We start from the raw sequence: 21,730 nt of genomic DNA on the forward strand, positions 1-21,730 counted from the left end.
CTTTGAAGGCAATTTTCCAAAATGAGGCCCTTCAGTAGTATTATTTTACTAGATGGGAGAAATGGTTGGTTAAAACTCCCAAACTACCCAGTTTTGAATTGCATGTGTTTATGATATTAGCATTATGGGTATAGGAGAATCTCCACATTTTCATAGAGAGCCAGGCCAGCTGTTTACCCCTTCTTGTATTTCTCATGCTAAGCCAATCAGTTTACAAGTGGTCTGGATATCCCCAACTAACATTTGATGAGAAAGGAAACAAGTGTGTGCACAAATGTCAAACTATTCTTTAAACTTATGAATCTTGTAATGGAGTTCACAAAAATTGTACCAGACATGGTCAAAGCTTTATTCAGAGAGCAAAAGGCTCAGTCTCTCAGAGACTTATTACACAATAGTCACATCAGTTTGAAACAAATCTCAGAGGCAGTTTATGAAGAAGTCAGTGTAATCCTGTCAGGTTTAGTGCTCCATGTACTTGAACCAAGCGCTGGAACTCTTGCAGCAACCCTTCCTTTTGCTTTCCAGATGTGTGCTCTCCAGATGCTATTAATTTCATGACTTTATTTTAAGCAGATATTCTTGGCACCTTGTCATGTCTTACCTCACTTTTAACAAGGCCGAGCACAAAGAGAGAGACAGGGAGAAGAAAGACGAAGATATATGTTTGACAGTCCTATACAAAATGAACCTCAAGGTTGTTCCAAGAATGTGTTTGACACCAAAGAGTTCATTCTGGGTCCAGGTCTCAGGAACTCTGAGCCAAAGAAACAGGTGTGTTTACTACGTAGTCTTTTATCTGAGGGAAGAAACATGTCATAACCATCATAACACTTTACGAGATTACATTTCATTGTACAACACCATGAAAGTGCTGCCGCTAAGGTTATGTAGACAAAACTAACAGAGCAACAGGCTTCATATGGATGAAATGCTCAACATCTCATGTTTGCAAAGAGCTTCACTTCAACAGTACTAATTTATGATAAAAAAGTAAATTAGATACAGTGTACATGTACACGGAAAAATACACGTCCAGTTAAGCTAAATTTCTAACATCCTTCAAAATTATCAACATTATCAATACAAAATTAGATTATACTATTAAAGGGGCGCTCGCAATGCAACCACAAGGGGGCACAAGCCAGTGTCTTCTTGTGCCAGTCCCAATTCGGAATAAATGCAGAGGGTTGTGTCAGGAAGGGCATCCGAGGTAAAACACATGCCAAATTAAAAATGTGAATCATGACTTCTTAAAGGGGAGCTCGTCTTTGTCTTTCCCCGAGTACTGGCATTTGAAGAGGGGTTTGAAAGGGCTGAAGGCGCTTGGCCTCTGTGGCAGAGAAAGACAGTGAATCAGAAATACTTCCAAATCCAGACCCTCCAGAGTTCTCTGTGTAAACTAAGAAAAACAAACAAAAAAATAAAACCAAACAATCAGCAAAAAGTAAAATACACTTTTTTTTCGCAGGGTTTGTGTTTTTTGATGCTGAGCTTTCAATGTGATGTGCATGTGGCCAGAAGCAACATGCTGACATACAGAAAAAGTGCCCACATACAGACAAAATAGCACAGAGTCTCTTCAGATGCCAAACAGATTTATTTTTTGTAGGAAATGAATCAAGCTATCTGCAAGGACCAATCAAGAAAGAGAAGCCATGGGGTGTTCCACAAGAACTCATTAAATACATTGGTCCTGATTGGTCTTGGCTTGTAGTTTATGTGTTGATGATGTCTCTGTTGTATTTTGTCTGTGTGCAAGCAAAGTTTCTATATATGTAAACACACTGGAAAACAGAAAATGTTTTTGCTAAACATGTTCATTTGCATTCAGAAAGATAGATATGTGTGCGTTACACACAAAGCTAGGTTACAGAGTAATTAGCTTAGCGAAAAGACTAGAAACAGAGGAAACAGCTCGGGTGGTTCTTACCTCTAAAGCTAACTTACACTTTGACTTTATCAGCAAACAAAACTTCATGTACAATAAGTACAATTTAAAAGTTTAAATGTCCAACAGTGCAAAACCCTCACATTTTTGGTTTTACATCCATAGAAGAAACAAGAACACATTCACATTTTAGCAGTTTATATATGAATACTGATGTCATTTCCATCTCAGTAGTTGCTGACTAAATAATCGGTAACCCTCAGCTGGGAAATGGTTACATTACAGACCTAAGATGTGCTTCTTGATGGACTTCTTATATCTTTGGACAAAGCAAGGCAAGCAGTGTACTTTCAATGTTTCTGTATATGCTATCTTTTTTATTTAGTGGACAGGTGTGAAAGTCTCATAGATCCTCTCATCTAACAGTATCCCATAAAGAGAAAGATCCACATTTCTCAAAAACATTAAACTATTCCTATACATTATCATTTTTCAGCATGGGAAAACAACTTTGTATGTAATCTTTGTATTTACCTTGACCATGAACGCCAATCATGTGCTCCAGAATCAAGACCCTCTCAGCCAGGATCTTCAGGGCCTCCCTGAGCTGCTGCACAGCCTCACCCTGAACAACATCATCATGGTATTTTGTTAATCATTTTCCAAATGAGCTCAGGAGGTAAAAACACTAAAGTCTCTTACCTCATTCAAGCCTTCTCCTGGCTCTCCTTTTGGTCCCCGTGCTCCCTGGGAAAACATATTAAAATATTCTTGATATCTGTGTGAATGTGTGTGTGCGTGAGTGTGTTTAGGCCTTCTATAACAAAATAACCCTATACTTACAGGTAGGCCGTGCTCGCCTCTTACACCTTCAGGCCCCTGGTAGAGGAAAAAATGAGAAAACAATTTAGGACTCACATTTCCCCAGCTTGAATTCCTTATCCTACATGCTAATCTGCCTCTTCACTAAATCTCCAATCTTAAATCATGATAGTAGAGGAAGGGGATCGGGTTTAAAGACTGAGGCCCATTAGAGAGCCAACTATAGAAGGGACTTGAAGTGGCTGCTCTGATTAGTGAGGCTTGGCCTTGGCTGGAAGAGAGAGTGAGAGAGAGCAGGATTAGTCACAGCTCAGAGTGAGTCTTTGAAGAAAAGCTCGTTCACCTTTGATGTGTTTAAGGTTGCATGACAGCTAGGGCCATGTACAAAACTTAGAACAAAAAGCATTCGATAGCTCATCAGAGTCAAACTGTTGAGCCAGCCTGCTAATCCAATAATGAGGATGATTTTTAAAGCAGCCTCACCCTTTCCCCTGGATCTCCTTTAGGCCCAGGATCCCCAGGCTTGCCCTGGAGGCCTTCCTTGCCCTTGTGTCAGATAAAAAAAAGACATGTTAATTACCAATACCAGTTAGAGATTCACATTTATGCTCATCAACAAGAAGCTCTTGGTGACTCACGTCTTGTCCCGGCAGACCTGGTATCCCCGCAGGTCCACTTGGTCCTGCAGGACCTGTAGTGTCATTAAAACATTCACACAGTAAGGGGGGCGGGGGAGGGATGCTAAAATGTTTGAGTTGGCTGTCGTTTAATTTAATTCAGAAATTATACTGTCCAGTGAGAGAGTGTTATCAGGGTTTGCAAAATAAACACACTATTAAGACCACTTGAGTCCCCCATTTTTTAAATGTTTCACTTTTCTTAAGGAACAATGTTTTCACATGACATGAAAAAGGTATACACACATAGTTTAGTCCATAGTTTAGTTCCTTTACAGTCAGTGCAGTTAAAATGTACATTTGCTTAATGAAATTATTAGAACTTTTGTGTAAAGCTTCTCTTATTGTACTTTAAATTAAATGTTTGCCATTTTATGACATTTTGGGATCTTATGACCAGACTGTACAATGTGCCTTTGAAATGACTGATTTGAGAGAGAGAGGCTGAACACTTTCATAAACTGGGCTGCACTGAGGACATGCTGTGATTCTGTGGTGTTTTCCTTGTAGCATGCGGATGGAAGTGGATTAAATTCATACCTGAAGGGCCGATAGGACCTGTTGGACCAGGAGGGCCAACTATGGTCAGATGAGAAGCGGGAACTGTTTGCATGGAGATCTCCTCTGGGAAAACAGAAGTTTAAACTGAAAGTTTACTTCGACCTTTGCACAAAGGATAGGAGAGACTGTATAATAATGGAGACTAATCACTGCTTTATAGTGAAGGGTGGACGTGCAGCAACCATATCATTTAAATTGTGTTTTAATATCATAAATCGATTAGGAGTTGACCCAGTCACTTTCACCTATCTGGAAAATGTAATAATGCCCCTAAACCTTTCTGCTGGGTTTTGCAGAATCAAAAAGACATAGTATTCATTTAGTTTTTATGGTGTAAATGATTTACAATTAAACCAGATTACTGTGAATACTTTCAACACAATGCATAGTTCGTGAAGTGACTCATAGGCTGCGACACAGCAACCAATCAAATACTTGTTAAAATGGTCTCAATCTCTATGACTCATTTGCTGCCGGTTGCCAAAACTTTAATATTGGGTATTAGTGCTGTGAAGATGTGAAGAGGGTGAAGAAGAAATGATGACAGTGTTTGCATGAAGTATGTTTTATTTGGTTTTAAAAAATCTAACGTCACAAAAATCATTTTTGTTTCCATCCATCCATTCTCTCAACTGCTTATCTTAATTAGGGCGAGTTACTTCCAGCTGTCATTTGCACAATGCCCAGGACACACCCTGGACAGATCACCGGCCTATCACAGGGCTTGGTTTTACTTTGACCCAGAATGTTTATCATAAGTAAATAATAAAAGTATCATACATTTTCCCATGCTCTGTTGTCATTATTGATACAAGTAGCACAGCTGGTGAGCAGACGCTACACTCTGCTCACCTTCCCTCTGCGTCACCCAAACATCAACACACACACACAGAGGGCCCAGGTGCACTGAAATCGTCCCAGTAGAGATCAGCATCCTCTCCTCTGCTTCCACAGGATTATATATATATTTATGTATTTTGGTCCTCTGGTAGGCAAGGCCTAGGAGCTTGGGGGTCCTGGACAGTATCTTAGCTGTTCCTAGGGCTGCGCACTTCTTAAAAGAGATGTCAGATGTTCTTCCTGGTATGGTCACAGCCCCCAATGTTCCTAGTACCACGGGTACCAATTGTACCTTCACCTTACACATCTTTTCTAACTCCTCTTTCAGCCCTTGGTATTTCTGAAGCTTCTTATGTTCCTTCTTCCTGGTGTTGCTATCGCTTTGTTTGGTAGACCACAGCCTCTGTTGATCTTGTACTTAGAGCTGGCTCCTGTGCTGCTAGGATTAGTGCCTCCGTTTTGTCTTTCAGTCCAGCTTTGTCCAGCTACTGGTAGGATTTTTTGACATCACCCACTTCTTTTATCTGACGGTGGTACATACCTCGCAGGGGTTTGTCCTTCCATGAGGATTCCTGCTCTTCTTTCCCTTGCGCCTCTGGTTTCTGCTGCCTGAGTTATTCACTTAGCACGTCACCATATGGGGCATTCCTTCTGATTTATTCATGGATCTTGGTTGACTGATTGTTTTTCTAGATAGTGGCTCTGACGCTCACTAATCCTCAGCCTCAGTGGCCTCTATCTCCTCTTTGGGCCAGCTTATTATACCTGATGACCGGGAGGGCGTAGGTGTTAATCGCCTAGACTTCCTATTTAGCTGACTTCTCAGGACTTACTTTGCTCTTTGCATGTACTTGCTTTCCTTGTGGCCTCTTCATGGTTACCATTTGCGTGTGTGATCCCAAGGTACCTGTAGCTATCCTCAACATCTTGTATCTTGACTTCTGGTCGTACAATCCCCTCAGTTCTTACTACTTTTCCTCTCCTTGTTACCATCCGACCACACGTATCTAGTCCTAATGACATTCATACAGTTTGATGTCATCTATGTAGAGGAGGTGGCTGACGGTCGCTCTGTTCCATAGTCGATATCCGCAATCACTCTTAGTGATGATCTGGCTTAGGGGGTTCAGGCCTATGCAGAACAGCAGTGGGGACAGAGCATGTCCTTGGTATATGCCGCACTTGATGTTGACTTGTGCAATTGGCTTGAAGTTGGCCTCTAGGGTTGTTTTCTATTTCCCCATTGAGGCTCTTAAGAGTCCTGTTGACCTTGTACAGTTCCAAGCATTCCAGGTGTTAGTCTGAAGTATCAAAAGGTCCCACATCCTTTGCATGTAACCCTTCTCACTAGAGTTAATTGTAAAGTAGCATCTCAATAACTCCCTGTTCTCATCTCTGGTCCATGAATGACTTGTTCTTGTTCCAAAAGCCCACTTCTCATCAGGTGGCCCTGGTTCCCCAACTCCTGACGCGGATGTTGTTGACCAGGGCGACATCCAAGCCGGTGGGACTCTTGTTTTTCCAACTCTCATTAACAACAAGGTGGGCAGGTAGCATTGAGGGCCTTGACTAAGGGTCCACACTGGGTATTGACCATGCAGCTGGATAGCTAGGTGGTTGATGCCACTGCCTTCTTAAATTTGTACTTCATCATGAGTAATAATAAACCTACACTTGTCTGACCAAATAGAAGGAGCGTGAATTTCAGATAGCACACAAAACCTCCCAAACACAGCTAGACTAGATTATGTCAAATAGAGATTTGATGCTTAATCACCACACAAATGTTCAATACAAACATGCATTTTTAACACAGGGCTCAAAGCTAAATTATGAGAAAGACAAAATCCGATCACATGTGGCAATCACGCATGATGCATTTGATGTGTTAAATGTGAAGTGTAATCCATCTCAATTGAATTCAGCCCTTCTGCATTTTATGAATCACATTTCAAACAGAATGAAAAATCTGGATTCCAACAGTCACCCTGCAGTTTATTTTGCTAATGTGTTGCTAACTGTGTATATCAAACATGTTCATTAAATGTTCAGTTGGTTCTTAAATTACGGTTTGCTGTATTTATACACGTATACCTCAACTTTCAATCTCAGAATATAAGGTCTGAAGAGTTAAGACATCAGAAGTCACCATTCAGTGCCACAGTTTCATCAGCAGTCAACAGAGGGATTAAATCTTCTGTGACTGAGATCGACAGGAACAGCTGGCCGAGCTGAAACTCCCCCTCAGCGGAGCACTGAATGGCTGAACATGATATATCCTTACAGAAAACATGCATGAAGTGGGTTTTATGCCTTGATCTCAGCATGCAGGATGTTTTAAAGTATAAAATTTAGTTGAAACCACACCACATTTGCACTTCCTTTTCACTTTAACATATGCTCAGAGTCAGTCTTCCTAGTTTTGAGACAGCACTGTTACATTATGGCAACAGTCCACAGAAAGCCTCTTGAAGAAGCAGATTTCCCTCTGGAACTAATTTTCTAATGTTACAGTCTCCTCGAGCCTGGCTGGCTCCCCAAGAAACTCCACATGAGTGGCAGACTATCTCCTCCCTTGTTCGTAGCCAGCCCAGCATTTGGCTCTGGGCCATGGCCTGTTACCCAAAAAGCAGACTGTTGTGCTGACAGCTAACAAATTAGGCCTGATTTACAGCCAGTTGGCCCCCCTCAGCTTACATGGTCCCACAGACCCAAATCTACATAGTTCCAGACCCGCAGACACAGTCCTGGGCTCAAAAAGTCAGATGCAGCCAAAAGCCTAATCGGAGCCAGCAGCCTTCATGAGGTAATGATTATAGCATGGACTTCTACTGCCTCCCTGTGGTGAGACCTCCATATTAAAAGCGAGAGATGTAACTTAAGTGCACAAGATTGTGCTTCCATCCATTTATAGTGTATTTCAAAAGATATGAAGATTTAACAAGAGAACATCTTAAGAAGATTTAGACAATCACTGCACAAGCTCCATCTTATGGTGGAGTGAACAAAGAAGGGAGCTTCATTAAATTGGATGATGAATGAAACATGCCTCACTATGTATTTGTAATCGATTCAGCCTGTGAGCTAATCCTGTGATTTATATGCTTGTATTCGGCTCCATTGTTGTTGATGGTGTTAAATGAGATTGCAGTAAACAGTGGCTCACCAGTAGCAAAACACACGGAAACAATTAAACTAAATCTGAGCCAGCCCTGCTCAGAAACAATGTTGTCTCCATTATAAATGTGAGTTCTTTGTTTAAAAGCTACAGAGACATATTGCTAAAGTAAACATTTGGTAAGTATGCTTTGGTCTTTGTGCTTCCACCTGTACCCATTTTAAACTATTTCCCATACACAGAAACCAGCTGGAACGTGGTTCATGTTCCGCCTGACAAAGTGATTTCAAGAAATGAACAAGGAGAAAACAAGCATGAGGTAAGTGAGTGTTTTCAGACTGCTGAAATGGACCTGTGGTGCTGGCATCGATTCAGACCATCTAAAAACTGAATGCTTGAATGATTTTAAAAGTTGTTTTTGGGTAAGAGTACAACCATGTGTCCGAGATCTCCATCTATTGTGCTCTCATTTAGGTTCATCAGGGACAAACTAGTCCAGATTTAAAATAGTAAATGTAAGATGGAATAATCTGCTCACCTTGGTCATCTACTTGAAAAACATCACCCCTCATTCGGACAGGAAAGGAGCTGGGCCCTGGAGGACCTGGTGGACCAGGAGGGCCGGGTAGACCTGTTTCTCCTGGTAAACCTCTGTCCCCCTTTGGTCCTGAGCACGATAAAGCTTTTTTTTTTTAATTCTGTCTAATCATTTTCTCAGCTGTGACACCTAAGTCACAATTACTGTCATAAATAAGGAAATGAGACTTGTCTGATAATGTTTTACCAACTGGTCCAAAAATGCCTTCTCTTCCAGCCGGACCTGGTGGTCCAACAGAACCAGGGGGTCCAATGGGCCCCGGGGGTCCTCTGCACCCTGGTCCTCAAAACAAAGAGGCATAGTCAAATAACCAAGAAACTGAAAACAAATAGTGTCACACGAAGTTTTCACTCCGAAGTGCAATAGTAAATTGCTCCAGTAAGATCTCATACTCAACATACTCAAATCTGTATATGTGAAAATAAGGAGACATTTTGTTCAACAACTTCCCAAAAACCACAAATCTTTAAATTTCTTCATTTGTACAATGGGAATTTTTTTAAATCAACCGCTATGCATTTGTAGATTCAAGCAAACACCAAAAGAGATGTGACAGAAATAATGGTGAACTTTTCCTTTGAAACCCCAGAATTCCTGTGCATTCACAGCTTTTCAACATCCGCACTACATATTTTAGAAAGCATGTTTCATCTAGAGATACCTGGCAGCAGGCATGATGGTTGTGCATTAGGAGTGGGGTGGGGTGTGTCTACTTCATTGTGTGTCGAGCCCTCTGGTAAACTGTTGCCTGTCGCTAGCGAGGAACGTTCCTGTTCTAACAGTTTGATCTGGAACAGGAGCAGAAAATCACACATCTATAAGCAAAATCATCCATTTACTTGTGGTTGTTAACTGTAGTCATTTAAATTATTAACGGATATTTATACGAATGGAACATTTTTGGACAGACACCACAAATGGATCTTCTTCACCTTTGATTCAATGGCATTTATCCTGATGTTCATGTCAGTGAAGCTGGTACAGTTCATACACTCTGTAAGAGAGAATAACAGACAAAGATGAGTTTAGTTTCCACAGTACAGCAGCCATATACATGCTGCTGCTGCTCCTCCATCTGTATTTTTCTATTCCTAAAGCATCTCTGTCAGCAGGTCAAGCCAAGACCCACAAGGCTGATGCCTGTCAAATGAGGCCCAAGAATGTATTAGGAATACCTCCTTAAATCATGTCACTCACTCAGAGAATAAATATTATTAGACCTGAAAGTCTCTGTTGCTGACACATATCCTTTCTCTCTCTTGCTCTCTCCCTCACACAGATACACACAGACCCTCACCCACATGCACCTGCTCATCTTCTGACTCAGCATGTTTTTCTGCCTGTCTGCCTGCCCACACTCACATCCTTCTCCACTAACTCTGTGTAGAACGTTAAAATGCAAACAAACACAATTACACATGCTCCATCCATAGTGTTTCACTAATATTTCCACAAATGTAAACATGATGTATTAATAAAAAACAGGAAATCTATTTTCCAAACAGCATATTTTATGTAATTTACCTAAAAAACTATGTACCTTGTTGTTATCACAACATTAAAATGTCATTTTAAGGCTGATGGTGTTTGTATCTTGTTATCCCATAAAATGCTAATCAACGAACCCACATTGATATGATCCTATAAATATATTTGCGTATACAAAGCCGGATGTTGTCTTCATTTCATTGTTGTCTATAAATCCATCAGTCAGATATTCTGCCAAATCGGTATTAATTCACACCTGAAGCCCATGTAAAAATCTAAAATATTTACAACCCCAAGGGACAAGGCCAAAGGTACTGGACATCACTGCATGGGCTCAGGAACACTTCCAGAAATCAAATGTTAGTTAAAGCTGTGTCATTTACATTTACATTTAGACATTTAGCCGACACCTTTATCCAAAGCGACTTACAAGTGAGGTACAAAGAAGAAGCCATATGTGAACACAAACCAGAAACGCAGCCATGTTCTCTGGGCCAAAGCTCATTTAAAATGGTCTGTGGTCAGATAAATCAAAATTAAAAATTCTTTGTAGAACCATGGATGTCGTGTCCTGTCGACTAAAGAGGAGATTCAGTTTGTTATCAGAGAACAGTTCAAAAGCCTGTATCTCTGATGGTATGTGGGGGCATTAGTGGGCAGCTTACACATCTGGAAAGACACTGTCAATGCCGAAAAGTACATAGAGGTTTTAGAGAGACATATGCTCCCATCCAGACAACGTCTCTTTTAGGGAAGTCCTTGCAAATTTCAGCAAGACAATGCCAAACCACATACTGCATCCATCACAACAGCATGGATTTGCAGGAGAGGAGTCTGGGTGCACATTTGGCACATCATAAAATGAAAAATCCAGCAACAAAGCCCCAGGACTGTTGAATCCTGCATCAGACAAGAATGGGACAACATTCCTCTTCTAAAACCCAAGCAACTGGTCTCCTCACTTCCCAGACATTTAGAAATAATTGTTAAAAGAAGAGTAGATGCTGCACAATGGTAAACATCATCCTCTTCCAGTTTTTTTGAGATCAAATTCAAAGTGAGCCATGAAATGGTAAAATGTCTCAGTTTCAACATCCGATATGTTGTTAATGTTCTACTGTGAATAAAATGTGGGGTCGAATTGGGGTTGTATAATAAAAACATGTTTGAAACTAATTAGTATCCTGGGACAACACTTATTTACATATATTATTAATTTAGAGAGCCAGAAGATATGGGGTAACATAATTATGCGTTATGTCCTGCTGACAAATCGAACAATAACTTTACTTTTATCTTTGTGTTTTTATCCTGAGACATCTGTCCCTTTAACTTCTAGGTGCTTGACAGTTTTCTTCCTGCTGATTGATGCAGAGCAGCAGCTTTTTGAGCTATGTTGCTGAAAACAGTTGGCCGCCACAGTGAATTCACTAAAACTTGAAGATGCAAACATAAAACCAAGTCTTAGAGTGCTACAGAAAATGTAGTGGTAATTATAAGTATTTAGAAACAGACTAACACATTTTGTCTTTTGGTCGTTTCCTAGCAGTTCTTCAAACACAACAATGTCAGACTCATCTTTTCACAGAATTTTAAAGAACACTCTAAAACACTCTGTCTTGGTTTAAAATTGGCTGGCAGTATCTACTTTGGCCATATCTTACACAAATCAAATCATCTATTTTAGATACCACGAAACCACGGATAGTACCTCTACATTCTTTGTGGTGCAGAAATTTTGGATACTTTATGAGAGATGTACTACCATATCTGAAAAAACAGTTTCAATTAAGAAAAAAAAAAACTCTATTTGTTCTAAATCTGAACTTTGCTCTGTACTATGGCTCATAAGCAGTCTGGAATTTCAGCTGTCAGTCCCACAAATGGGACCCACCCAGACTGTGGCCATAGCAGGGGTACCAAGAATGAGGAACAACTGGTGTTCAGAAATAACTAACACAACAACAAAAATGATCCAAACAGCTCAGGTCTGTCTAAACCATCATCTCCAACCTTTACGCACAGGCTACTACAAGCAGCCACTGAGGTTTCTGCTTGACTGAAATAGGACAGGGTCTATGTCCACATTCAGGTTCATCTACTCCATTGGTGCAGTGAACTGTGTGGGTGTGGTTTCTTAATGCCTCATTTCAACATCTTGAGTCTCGGCCTGGAGCACAGCCGCGCACAGAAACAACAATCAACAGCTCAGCCCAAAACACATTCCTCGAGATTAGTGAACTTAAATACCATAGAGGCCATAATGACCCCACGAGAATCTTGTTGTGACTGACTGCACTGAGGTTTCTTCTGTGACTATACCAAGGAAATTAAAGCCACACACGTCATAACAACAAGACTGCGGGCATTCACGGGCTCCACAGTGTGAGAGGATTGATGAGTTGATGTGCCTCCATGTGCCCTACAGTTATTCATCGTGAGCCCAGAGGAAGTCTCCACGCTCGGCTTTCTCTGGTGCTGCTTTGATCTGTGATGCACTCCAAGAGATATTTTGTGATGGCGTGTTTAGCTTTTAGCCAAATGAGTGGTGTGATAGCAATGCCTGTCAGACTGTGGGGTGATCCATCATTTGGATTGAAATGTCTTGATAACTGCTGGAGGGACTGTTAGACAATTATCTACTTGCTTGAAGATGAATTTGATTTTACAATCTAATGCTATAATTGGGATAAAATCCACATCAGTCTTGCACTTTACAGCTTTGTAATAACAGGCTAGCCTAAAAATCGAGTAATATTTGAAAATATCAGTGGTAATGTTTAGGTGGAAACAAAAAAATAATATGAGGTAATATTGTGGTAACACAAACTACTGGGGATGTAATATTTTAGTTACAACACAGTAATACTATAATATTTCTGTAAAAGCAATGTAAAAGGTTTAATAATAAAATGTTATTATTATTATTACTATTAAATGTTATTAATAAAACAATATCACGGTAATTACCAAAGAAGTAACCACTTGGTTTATTGGCTTAAAATTGCCTAGTTGTCATGTTGTTCATCTTTATTGCTACAGATGTTACCATGAAATTACAGACAGTATTGTTTTTTACATCTCTGTTTAACACTGTCTACACGGAAACTGTTCTCCCATTAACTTGTAATTTTTTAGGTTTCCCTGCTAGGAAAGGGGTCTTCTAGGCTGCTAATGAGTTCACTTGTCTGGTCTTCATCTTTTGCCCAAGAATAGCCTAATCTACCTATACTCTGATGTCACTGTGCGGGACCGAGCAAGTAGGCAAAAGGAAACAGGTGATTTTTAACAAGAAAAAGGTTTTTTTATTTACCTCACAAATATGATAAATATGATAACAAATCAATAACAAAGGGTCAACAAAACCAAACTGGACTTAACTGAATATAACAAATTGCAGGTAGATCAGCAGTGCAGGTAGATTTAACTGGACTGCGTGGCAGCAGGGGCGGCCCTCTTAGTATTAAATACAAACCACAGGAAAAAACATAATGGACTAAATCTACTATCAATGCAAATGAAAGCACTTTACTATTTTTCTACTTCTAAAGGGGGTGAGTTGGCATTTCCTTTCTGCAGTTGGAATTTAATTATGTTGGGTTAGAAAACTAAACTTCCGCTATGCTCGAGCTGATGTTCAGATCGGGACCACAGCTATCGAGTCTGTTTGGATCCATAATTACACCATGGCAACATAAGACAGGGTTATTTTTCTTGGACTGAACTCAGCTCGTGGGAATGACTCAAACCCATGTTGTCTTTAGTGGGAAGCCAAATAAACAGAAAGAATGGGGAGCTTTTTCTGCTCCAAAGAGAAGGATGGATTTGTCTATTTGAGCAGTTGTTTGAAATATTCACATACGACAAATTCCCTGATCCTCATGAGTTGCTAAAGTTGTGCAAGACTAATGCTATGTCTGTTACAGCTAATTTTTTTATTTATAGAGGAGAAAAGACATGGGAAAGAAAATTGAGTTTATTTTACGTGACCACAGACACAGAATACTTTAATTAAATAAAATGAAACTTAAAATATATATATATAACTGATAACTGCGTAATGCATCATGTAAATGGATTACATGTCTATTACAGAAGCAATGGTGATTTTTGTCGTATGTGATAAGCTCAACTGTTAAGTCTGGGAAAGAAAATGAGAGATGAGAGATGAGAGCAGACTGGCTCCTTGGCACAAGCTCCCTCCAGGCAAAAGACAGAGTGTAAATATGATTAAAAACTCTTGGAAGATAAATCTTCATTTAAACAAACATCAGAAACCAATCAAAAACAAAGAGCATATTTTATCTCAGAGCACTACCAAACACAGGCCTGTTTAATGAGTTATCATTGCTATCACTGTGTGATCTACAGTACAAGACAGCACAGGATATTTTGGCAAGAGTGTAAGTCAGACTCCAGCCGTAGCCATAGACCTGGATGTACATCAAACAAATCACTCGCTTCCTCGCTATTTATTTGCATACAGACAACCACACTCAACCACAAACCATGACGCAAACAGCTGGGGACAGTCATTTTTAAAGCCGCTAAACACTTGCTCTGTGAAAATGTGTGAAAGAGGAGGTATTGAAACATTTTCTTGCACCATCTTAAGAGTTGCTGTCACATTCCCAAAATACACAGACAAGTGTGTACCCGGTCTGTGTGTAAGTGTAGACCACAGAAAACCTAAGAGAGCTGGCCGCATCCCAGGACCCTGTTGTGTATCGGCCTAAGCCAAGCAAGTGGTCAGATATTGCTGGCATGAAGAACAGCTGGCACAGAACACACCCACCCATCCACCCACACATGCACTCACACACACACACACACACACACACACAGGCTGTCAGAGACTTTCACTCACTAAATCACAAACACACACACTTTGACTGCGGTGGCTGGCAGAGTACAAAACTTTTTTTGAAGACCAAGGTTTCTAGTTGTCCACAATGGGACTATTTACCATCTCCCCACTATGATGCCATCTGACATGCCACACACCATTACCATAAAATGAACATTTTGCAAGTAACAAAAAACTGGCAAATCATAGATTTTGCCTGAACATTAAAGCAACGTTCTTATTATTTTAAGAACTAAATATGCTCAGTGACTTTGAAACCGCTATGAGGCACAGGGATTAATTTAAAAATTCCTCCCCATAAAATGCTGCTACTCAATAGACATAGTTATTAAACAACAGTCTGAGAATAAACTTCATTTCTTCCTCATTTTCTTAAACTGCCAGAATGCATCTACTCATCTCATCAAGCGACACCTTTGAGCATTTGAAGCCAGTGCTTCTCTGGGGCTGAGTAACAGTGAGATGGTACAGTGGTATGTACAGTAACAACAAGGTTGTTCTCCTTTCCTGAGGAGTACGAGGTCTCAGCGACTGTTGGGTAGATGAAAGTTGTGCTTCTCAAGATGAACTTTGATAACTTTAGGTAGTGACTCTTTCTCTAGTGCTATCGTAGGTCAAAGTATTACATTTGCGGAGTGGGTTTATGAACAAATTTCTGTTAAACTAGTTTTATTTCCATCAGCCTTAACTATGGTAATGAGTAAATGTTAGCATGCTATAGCAATCAGGGCTGCATGGATTCACTATGCTTCTTCAGGAGCAGTTGTCAAATGGTCAAATAGCTTTGGAAACCCCCTTCCCCCTTACAGTCGGGGGCTGTGTCTAACCAAGTATTAGAAACCACTGTGATTGATCAGCTGCACTAAGGTGAGACAGGAGTCACGGTGAAAACTTGTTTTACCAGCTCTCACATTTCAGCGAGAGCAGCATCGTGAAATCCTTCCAGAAGAAAATGTCTGAACATGTGCACTGTTATCCCCATTGTTTAACAAAATCGCACCCCCCCCATCCCCCACGCTATGTGGCAGTCTGCTTTTCATTTCACCCTCCTGCATGTGTAACCATTAGAACCAACTATAAACACTTTTGATTTCTGATGTGATTGGACAGAGTGTCCTTTACATGATCTCTGTCCACGTTTACCCAGGATGTTAGTCTTGTTTTGTGAGCAAGTTAGAACTAGTGTGAAGACCTCAATAGAAATAACCACATAACTTATCATAAACCTTCTAAATGTATAAGCAGGAATTTTGCAGTATGATGCAACTGACAAACAACAGAAACCTGGAGACTGCACTAATTGTGGAATTGTGGTTCTCTTTCATCTCCGAAAAGGTTTATGGAACGTTTTAGGATCTCAGACACTTTTTGCTTGACTCTGGATAAACAGATGTGTGGAGGTGCTGACAGAAAGACAGAGGCACAAATGGAAAGAGGTCTTTAAAAGGCGGTAAGGCCTACTGATAAAGTGATGTAAAATCTGATGAAAAACCTTGAGCAGAGCATCATTCATCAGACAGCACAGACCACCACCAGCAACAGCTGAGCTGTCCCATAGCTCCCAGCAGGTCAAAGGCTACCGTCTGACCTATATTTCAGCACAACTGGGGATGTAACAGAGACATCAGTCATATCGTCATGCTGGGCTGGGGTCTTGAAGAGCACATGCAGGATATGGTTCTGCTTTATCACTTTACTTCAAGGAGAAGCGAGAGGAGAGCAGGAGATCCGAAGGACAAAGGAAGTTAGATAGGTAAGGCAGCAAGGAAGATAAGCTGTGATAAGTAATGCAGGGGCAAAAGAGCAAATGGAAAAACCAAAGAATTAGAACTGATTTCTGAGTGATGTATAATTCAGCAGATAATCCCTCCAATTTATGTTTGATGACACTTCTCTTACTTCCTCTTCATTCAGCCACAGATTGAAACCAGCTGCGAATTCTACAGCTTCAGAGCAAATTAACAAGTCAACACATTTGACACCTTAAGCTCTCCGCCACCTTTCCCTTCTTTAATGAGATGCATCATTACCATCATTTAAAAAGACATCCTGTGCTCGCACGTGGAGCATTAAACTATGTTGAACTTCTTTTCCTGAGCTTTAGCATTAGAACAAATGTTACTGTTCCCACCACAGGTGGTCCAGGCACTAATTCTTTTAAGACTGTGCTCTCCCATACACAGGCATTGCCCAGAACCATACTGTTAATGTGATCATGTGTGCAGATAGACACTGGGGTGCTGGTGTGATGAAGCAAGGGGGAAGAGGGCAGGGGCCACCGGCAGGGAAATTACAAACACATTTCTCTAAAATGTGTTCCATGCCGTCATTCAACACTGCTGAAAGCAAGATGTAAATCTTAAGATGCACTGTACACAGCCAGCACAAACCAGGCTGTCAAGAATATCACTGGGTCAGGGTGTCAACGAAATGTATTCAGAAAACACCCACTTTCCATTAGCAAGAACAGAAAAAATTCAGACTTTGTGACCAGCTTCACCTTGGAGTTTGGCCACAAGCTTTGGGAGTGTTACAAGGTTATGAAGGACAAAACAAAAAGCAAATGCTGAATGTGTCAAGAGAATCACACACAAATGCAAGGAACACACAAGAGGACTTGTAAAAGCCAAAACCAACTATAATAATCTGGCCAGTGTAGATTTAACGAGCGATTCATTAAACATCTCAAACTACAGTAACGTGTTTTTCAGACTTGTGCAAATTCGAGAGCTTAATGCCAAACATGTTTAGAGCTGCAGGTAATGATTATCGTTGTTCTGATTATTTAAAGCTCAAGGCAAGGCATTCTGATTGCTGGTTATGTCTGCCCAAGAGTCCCAAACGCAAAGAATCACATAAGGCAAAGAAAAGCAGCAATAGTAGGTCTGGTTTGCGTCAATTACCTGATCAAATAATCTACTGCTGAAGGCATTTCGCCTATAAACATCTCGACAGAACTGTTTGGTGTGAAGAAGCCTAAAACTTGAATCCTACCGCTCACCAGAAAAAAATTGTTACAAAAGAATAAGTTATGTAAAAAATGATTCAGAGTTTAGAAGATGCAGACAAGGGGAATGGAACAAGCACCTCAGTTTACTGAGACTTAACTTCAGCCTTTCCAAATGCATCCTGTCTCGAGATCTCTGAGAGCCTAGGGGGCTTCTGAAGTGGAGCCAGGACCCCATCAAACCAAAACCAGAGGTGACGTCATCTTCATTGGTTAAGGCTGTCCTCTCTTGCTCTGATAAAGCATCTGGCCCCAAGCCCCCGTAGCACATTTCTGCTACACAGAGCTGCATGAACAGTGTTGGCAGAGTGACACGAGGACACAAACACACGTTTCCTAGATGAGAGTTTAATTAGAAGATTGATACCACTGTCATGTGTGCACAGTACATATGAAGATGCCGCTAACAGCCAATGAGCTCAGTATAAAAATGGGGAAACACCTGGCCTGGCTGGTCACGTTTTGGTCTTATGTGCCGGGCTATTTCTTCCCCAGGATCTTCTGGGATATCTCTCTGCTGAGCTAAGCTAATCAACTGCTTGCTGTGGCTCCAGAGACACACACAAGTGGTGTCAATCTTCGGTAAAATGTTTTCTGTGGTAGCACTATGACAAGCCACCGCGGCACCAAGCTATTCCTAGTCTGAATTCATGCTGTATTTTGTTTTTGTTGTACAGAGGTTAAACTACAGGTCGAGAACCAGCCCTTCAGAGCTGTACTTTGATCTCAGCACAGTTCTGTATGTTACAAAGTCCTGTTGGTGGACTGTCATGCTCATTAACCTCAGTGGGGCCACTTTCCCACAGAACCGGCTCTCTGCTCCGCTGCTGTCTGGGCAGCTTGCAGCAGCTGGAGTCCTGTGGGACAAAAACACCCTAACACACTTTTTTTTCTCTGCTACTTAAATTTAGCTAAACAGCTGTCTCTGCATTTTGCCAGTTGTAACACCTTGTCATTTTATGTGCACTAGTCCTAACACTTTCTCATCAGTGTCTCTTTCTACAACTCTGCCTCAGTCCGTCCTGCCAGCTTTCCTTCTCCTCCTCGGTGCAAAGCTGCTGTCTTTAGGGTCTCCCCTCTGAGTCCAACCTGGCCTTCTGTGTCTCCATATGGAGGTGATTTTCCCCCTGCTCTATAGCCACTAGAACATGCAAACACATTTCAGCAAACGTTAAATAAACAGCCAGATTACTGCTTCACACTCCTGCAACCACTTTGGTCTCAAGTGAACCATAATCTCTGGCATTACTCAGCACATATATCAATATGTTAATCCTTGTGAGGAATAATATCCTCTGCCGAGCAAATAATAGTTTCCAAAGCATTTGTAATAATGTCTGTGTTTATTCCTTTAGTATTAATGTGTGTTTTCCTAACTTGGGGTAAATTTTGCCCATCCAAGTGCAACAATGAATAATTTAGCAAAATGGAACAAGGTGCAGTAATTATTACAAATAGGCACAACTTGCTCATTGAGAAAACTTCACGGACAAATTTGGACAGACCACACCGGTGTTTTTAAATGACGCACTATTTGCTATATTGCCCAAAACAAAAACAACATTTCCAACCTGGTAGAGCGCCAAATAATTTTCCAGGAAAACTAACAGCTGAGGCATCCGGCTACACGGTATTTCGAACACAATATGTGAAAGCATGTGGTGGTGGGCTGTGAATATACATACATATGTATGTACAAACAGAAGAGTTAAGGCTTCCATCCACCCTCCTGCTCTTTTTCTGCATGCTCAGTGTGGTCACTCGTCCCCATGGGTGAGAATTTTGGTCTTTACTAAGTTCAGAGTCAGCAGTCTGTAGTATCCAAGAGCAGAGCTGCCCACCACCAAAACCTAGACTATACCTCCCACTTCACAAGTTCCTTTACTGGATGTTCCTCTGAGCTTTTTTCATTCATTCTTTTGAGTGTAATGATGACATTCAGAGACAGGCAAAACTGCCTCTGTGCTCTATACGGAGCAGAACAGTTGCACGTACACACACACAAAAAGAAAGGAGGACACAGAACCAGAGGGAGGTTGGGATTATAATCATTCTTCCAGCCACGCAGCATCTTGAACACACGGCTGTAAAAAATGTACAAGACCACAGAGCACAGGATCCCTTTCAACTGTTGTTTTCCTGCGGGTCGTGTTCCCAAAAGTAATCCGAAGCAGGCCCTATATCATAATTCAAAACAACTTTACAAACATATGAAGAGGCCAACTGCTGCACAGTATTACGATTAGCAACCGAGCCGACTACACCACCAAACATAAATAAGGCACTGATGTGGGTAAAACTGCCTGGTGCTACTAAAAAGACACAGATGGATTCAGGCAGTACACATGGCTTTTATTCCAGGCCTTGAGGGAATTAGTCTCTGACCATACGGTTTACAATTCCTCTAGTCCAACTTTTGAAAAAGTTGCATCATGAAAAAAAGAATGAAAGTACTGTACAGATAAGAAACTTACCTTCACGACAGCCCTCTCCCACAAACCCTGGGCAGCATCTCCACTCCAGTGCTGTGACTTGCTTGTAGGTAACCTTGAAAGACGGCCTGATGACAGTCCTGTAGCTGGAGAACAGCACATGGTACCAAACTATTCCGTTATTTGACAGTAAAAGCAACTAAAATCCCCGCACTTAACAGAAGACTTGAGTGAACTAGCAGCGAGAAGTTTGGGCACACAGTACCTGATAACTTTGGTGCAGGGTCCAGGCCATCTGCATCCCTGAAACACTCTCTGCACTGAGGTTTCTGTTCCATTGTGCACCTGGCAGGACACTGTTTTGGAAACAGTATACTGGCACCAATTCCTAAAATACAGAGTAAAAGAGACTTCAACCTAAGGAGAGGAATCCCCAGAGCTTTGGGGGAAAGATGTTCTCACTCTGACGTACAGAACCCTCCTGCCAGCTCTCCTTAGACATAATGTGTAGCAAACTGGACGAGTTTAGATTCTAATTCACGCCCGAATGAAGAGTCTTATGTTTCAACACGTTTATTGGTAAACATGCTGATTTCGCATTTGCGCACCATTTTGAGGGTTCACTCACCTGAGTTGGGTACGGGATCCGCTACCTGGCGGTCCCGTGCTGCCACTCTGCTCCGATCTGATGTGCTGCCGCTGCACAGTGATGCCTGGAAAGTTATAAACAAACCCTGTTCCCAGCGAAGGACAGACTAGAGTCATCCACATGCACAGCGCGTAGAGACACAGTAAAGCCATCATCTCCTGCTGATTTATCCCTGATAAAGTTATCTGCAGACACCGACGATTTCAAGTAAACCTCGAAGTTATAAATACGTCTTTGGCAGATCTACAGTATCTGGAATGCAAAGGGGAGGAAAGTCTAAGCAAAGCTCACTGGTACAGTTAACGAGTTGGCCATTCCATCTTCCCGACGAGAGACAAACTACCCCTCTCAAGAGCCCAGAATGAATGACACACAAGCTCTTCCTATGGAATAAAGCGGGGTTTCTGACGTTTGACATCGTGCCGAGGAGTCAAATATCCAGTGCGCGTAAAAAGCGCGTTAGGGGTCGGAGACTGAGTGCGTCAAAGCGCATCTGGACCCGATCGAAAACCACGAGCACACAGTGATGACATTTGATTATACAACAATCTGATATGGTCTCTGTTCTTTTTCATCACTTTGTCAAAAAGCACGTTACTTTTAGTTTTGGAGCATAAAGCTCCGAAACTCGATTGCTACCATCCAGTAGCATGTTAGGCGATGTTATGGAAACACATACAATTCTTGACGCGAAACAGAAACAGAAACCAATATTTTTAATCAAGTATAATGTATGTATGTATGTATGTATGTATGTATGTATGTATGTATGTATGTATG

The 21,730-nt window shown here is 41.2% G+C and overlaps 1 protein-coding gene across 3 annotated transcripts; it reads right to left on the reverse strand.

Annotated features, from left to right (window-relative positions):
* Positions 1 to 335: 335 nt before the first annotated feature.
* Positions 336 to 21,466, reverse strand: LOC137128827 (collagen alpha-1(XXVI) chain). Of its 3 annotated transcripts, none has more exons than XM_067507420.1 (14): positions 20,930 to 21,466; positions 20,567 to 20,689; positions 20,344 to 20,447; positions 9,440 to 9,501; positions 9,169 to 9,295; positions 8,694 to 8,789; positions 8,448 to 8,576; positions 3,931 to 4,014; positions 3,352 to 3,404; positions 3,197 to 3,259; positions 2,735 to 2,770; positions 2,594 to 2,638; positions 2,426 to 2,516; positions 336 to 1,333 (listed from the first exon to the last, which is right to left on the reverse strand). In XM_067507420.1, exons 1-14 carry the CDS (start codon positions 21,103 to 21,105, stop codon positions 1,254 to 1,256), a joined length of 1,269 nt encoding a protein of 422 aa, XP_067363521.1. In that variant the 5' UTR covers positions 21,106 to 21,466; the 3' UTR covers positions 336 to 1,253. The 3 variants fall into 3 exon arrangements, with proteins under 3 accessions (XP_067363521.1, XP_067363519.1, XP_067363520.1); XM_067507418.1 differs by having other exon boundaries at positions 336 to 1,402; positions 20,930 to 21,460; XM_067507419.1 differs by having other exon boundaries at positions 336 to 1,402; positions 8,694 to 8,783; positions 20,930 to 21,458.
* Positions 21,467 to 21,730: the final 264 nt, after the last annotated feature.

Source organism: Channa argus, chromosome 6 (genome assembly GCF_033026475.1).
Source record: "Channa argus isolate prfri chromosome 6, Channa argus male v1.0, whole genome shotgun sequence".
NCBI classification, from domain to species: Eukaryota; Metazoa; Chordata; class Actinopteri; order Anabantiformes; family Channidae; genus Channa; species Channa argus.

What these genes read in the sequence shown, in the direction of transcription:
- LOC137128827 (XM_067507418.1), bottom strand. Translation starts at nt 21,105, where the DNA reads ATGATGGCTTTACTGTGTCTCTACGCGCTGTGCATGTGGATGACTCTA. An exon ending in AGGTCCTATCGGCCCTTCAG is followed by an intron (nt 3,405 to 3,930) that starts GTATGAATTTAA and finishes ATGACACTACAG; the next exon opens with GTCCTGCAGGACCAAGTGGA. An exon ending in CAGGTCTGCCGGGACAAGAC is followed by an intron (nt 3,260 to 3,351) that starts GTGAGTCACCAA and finishes ATCTGACACAAG; the next exon opens with GGCAAGGAAGGCCTCCAGGG.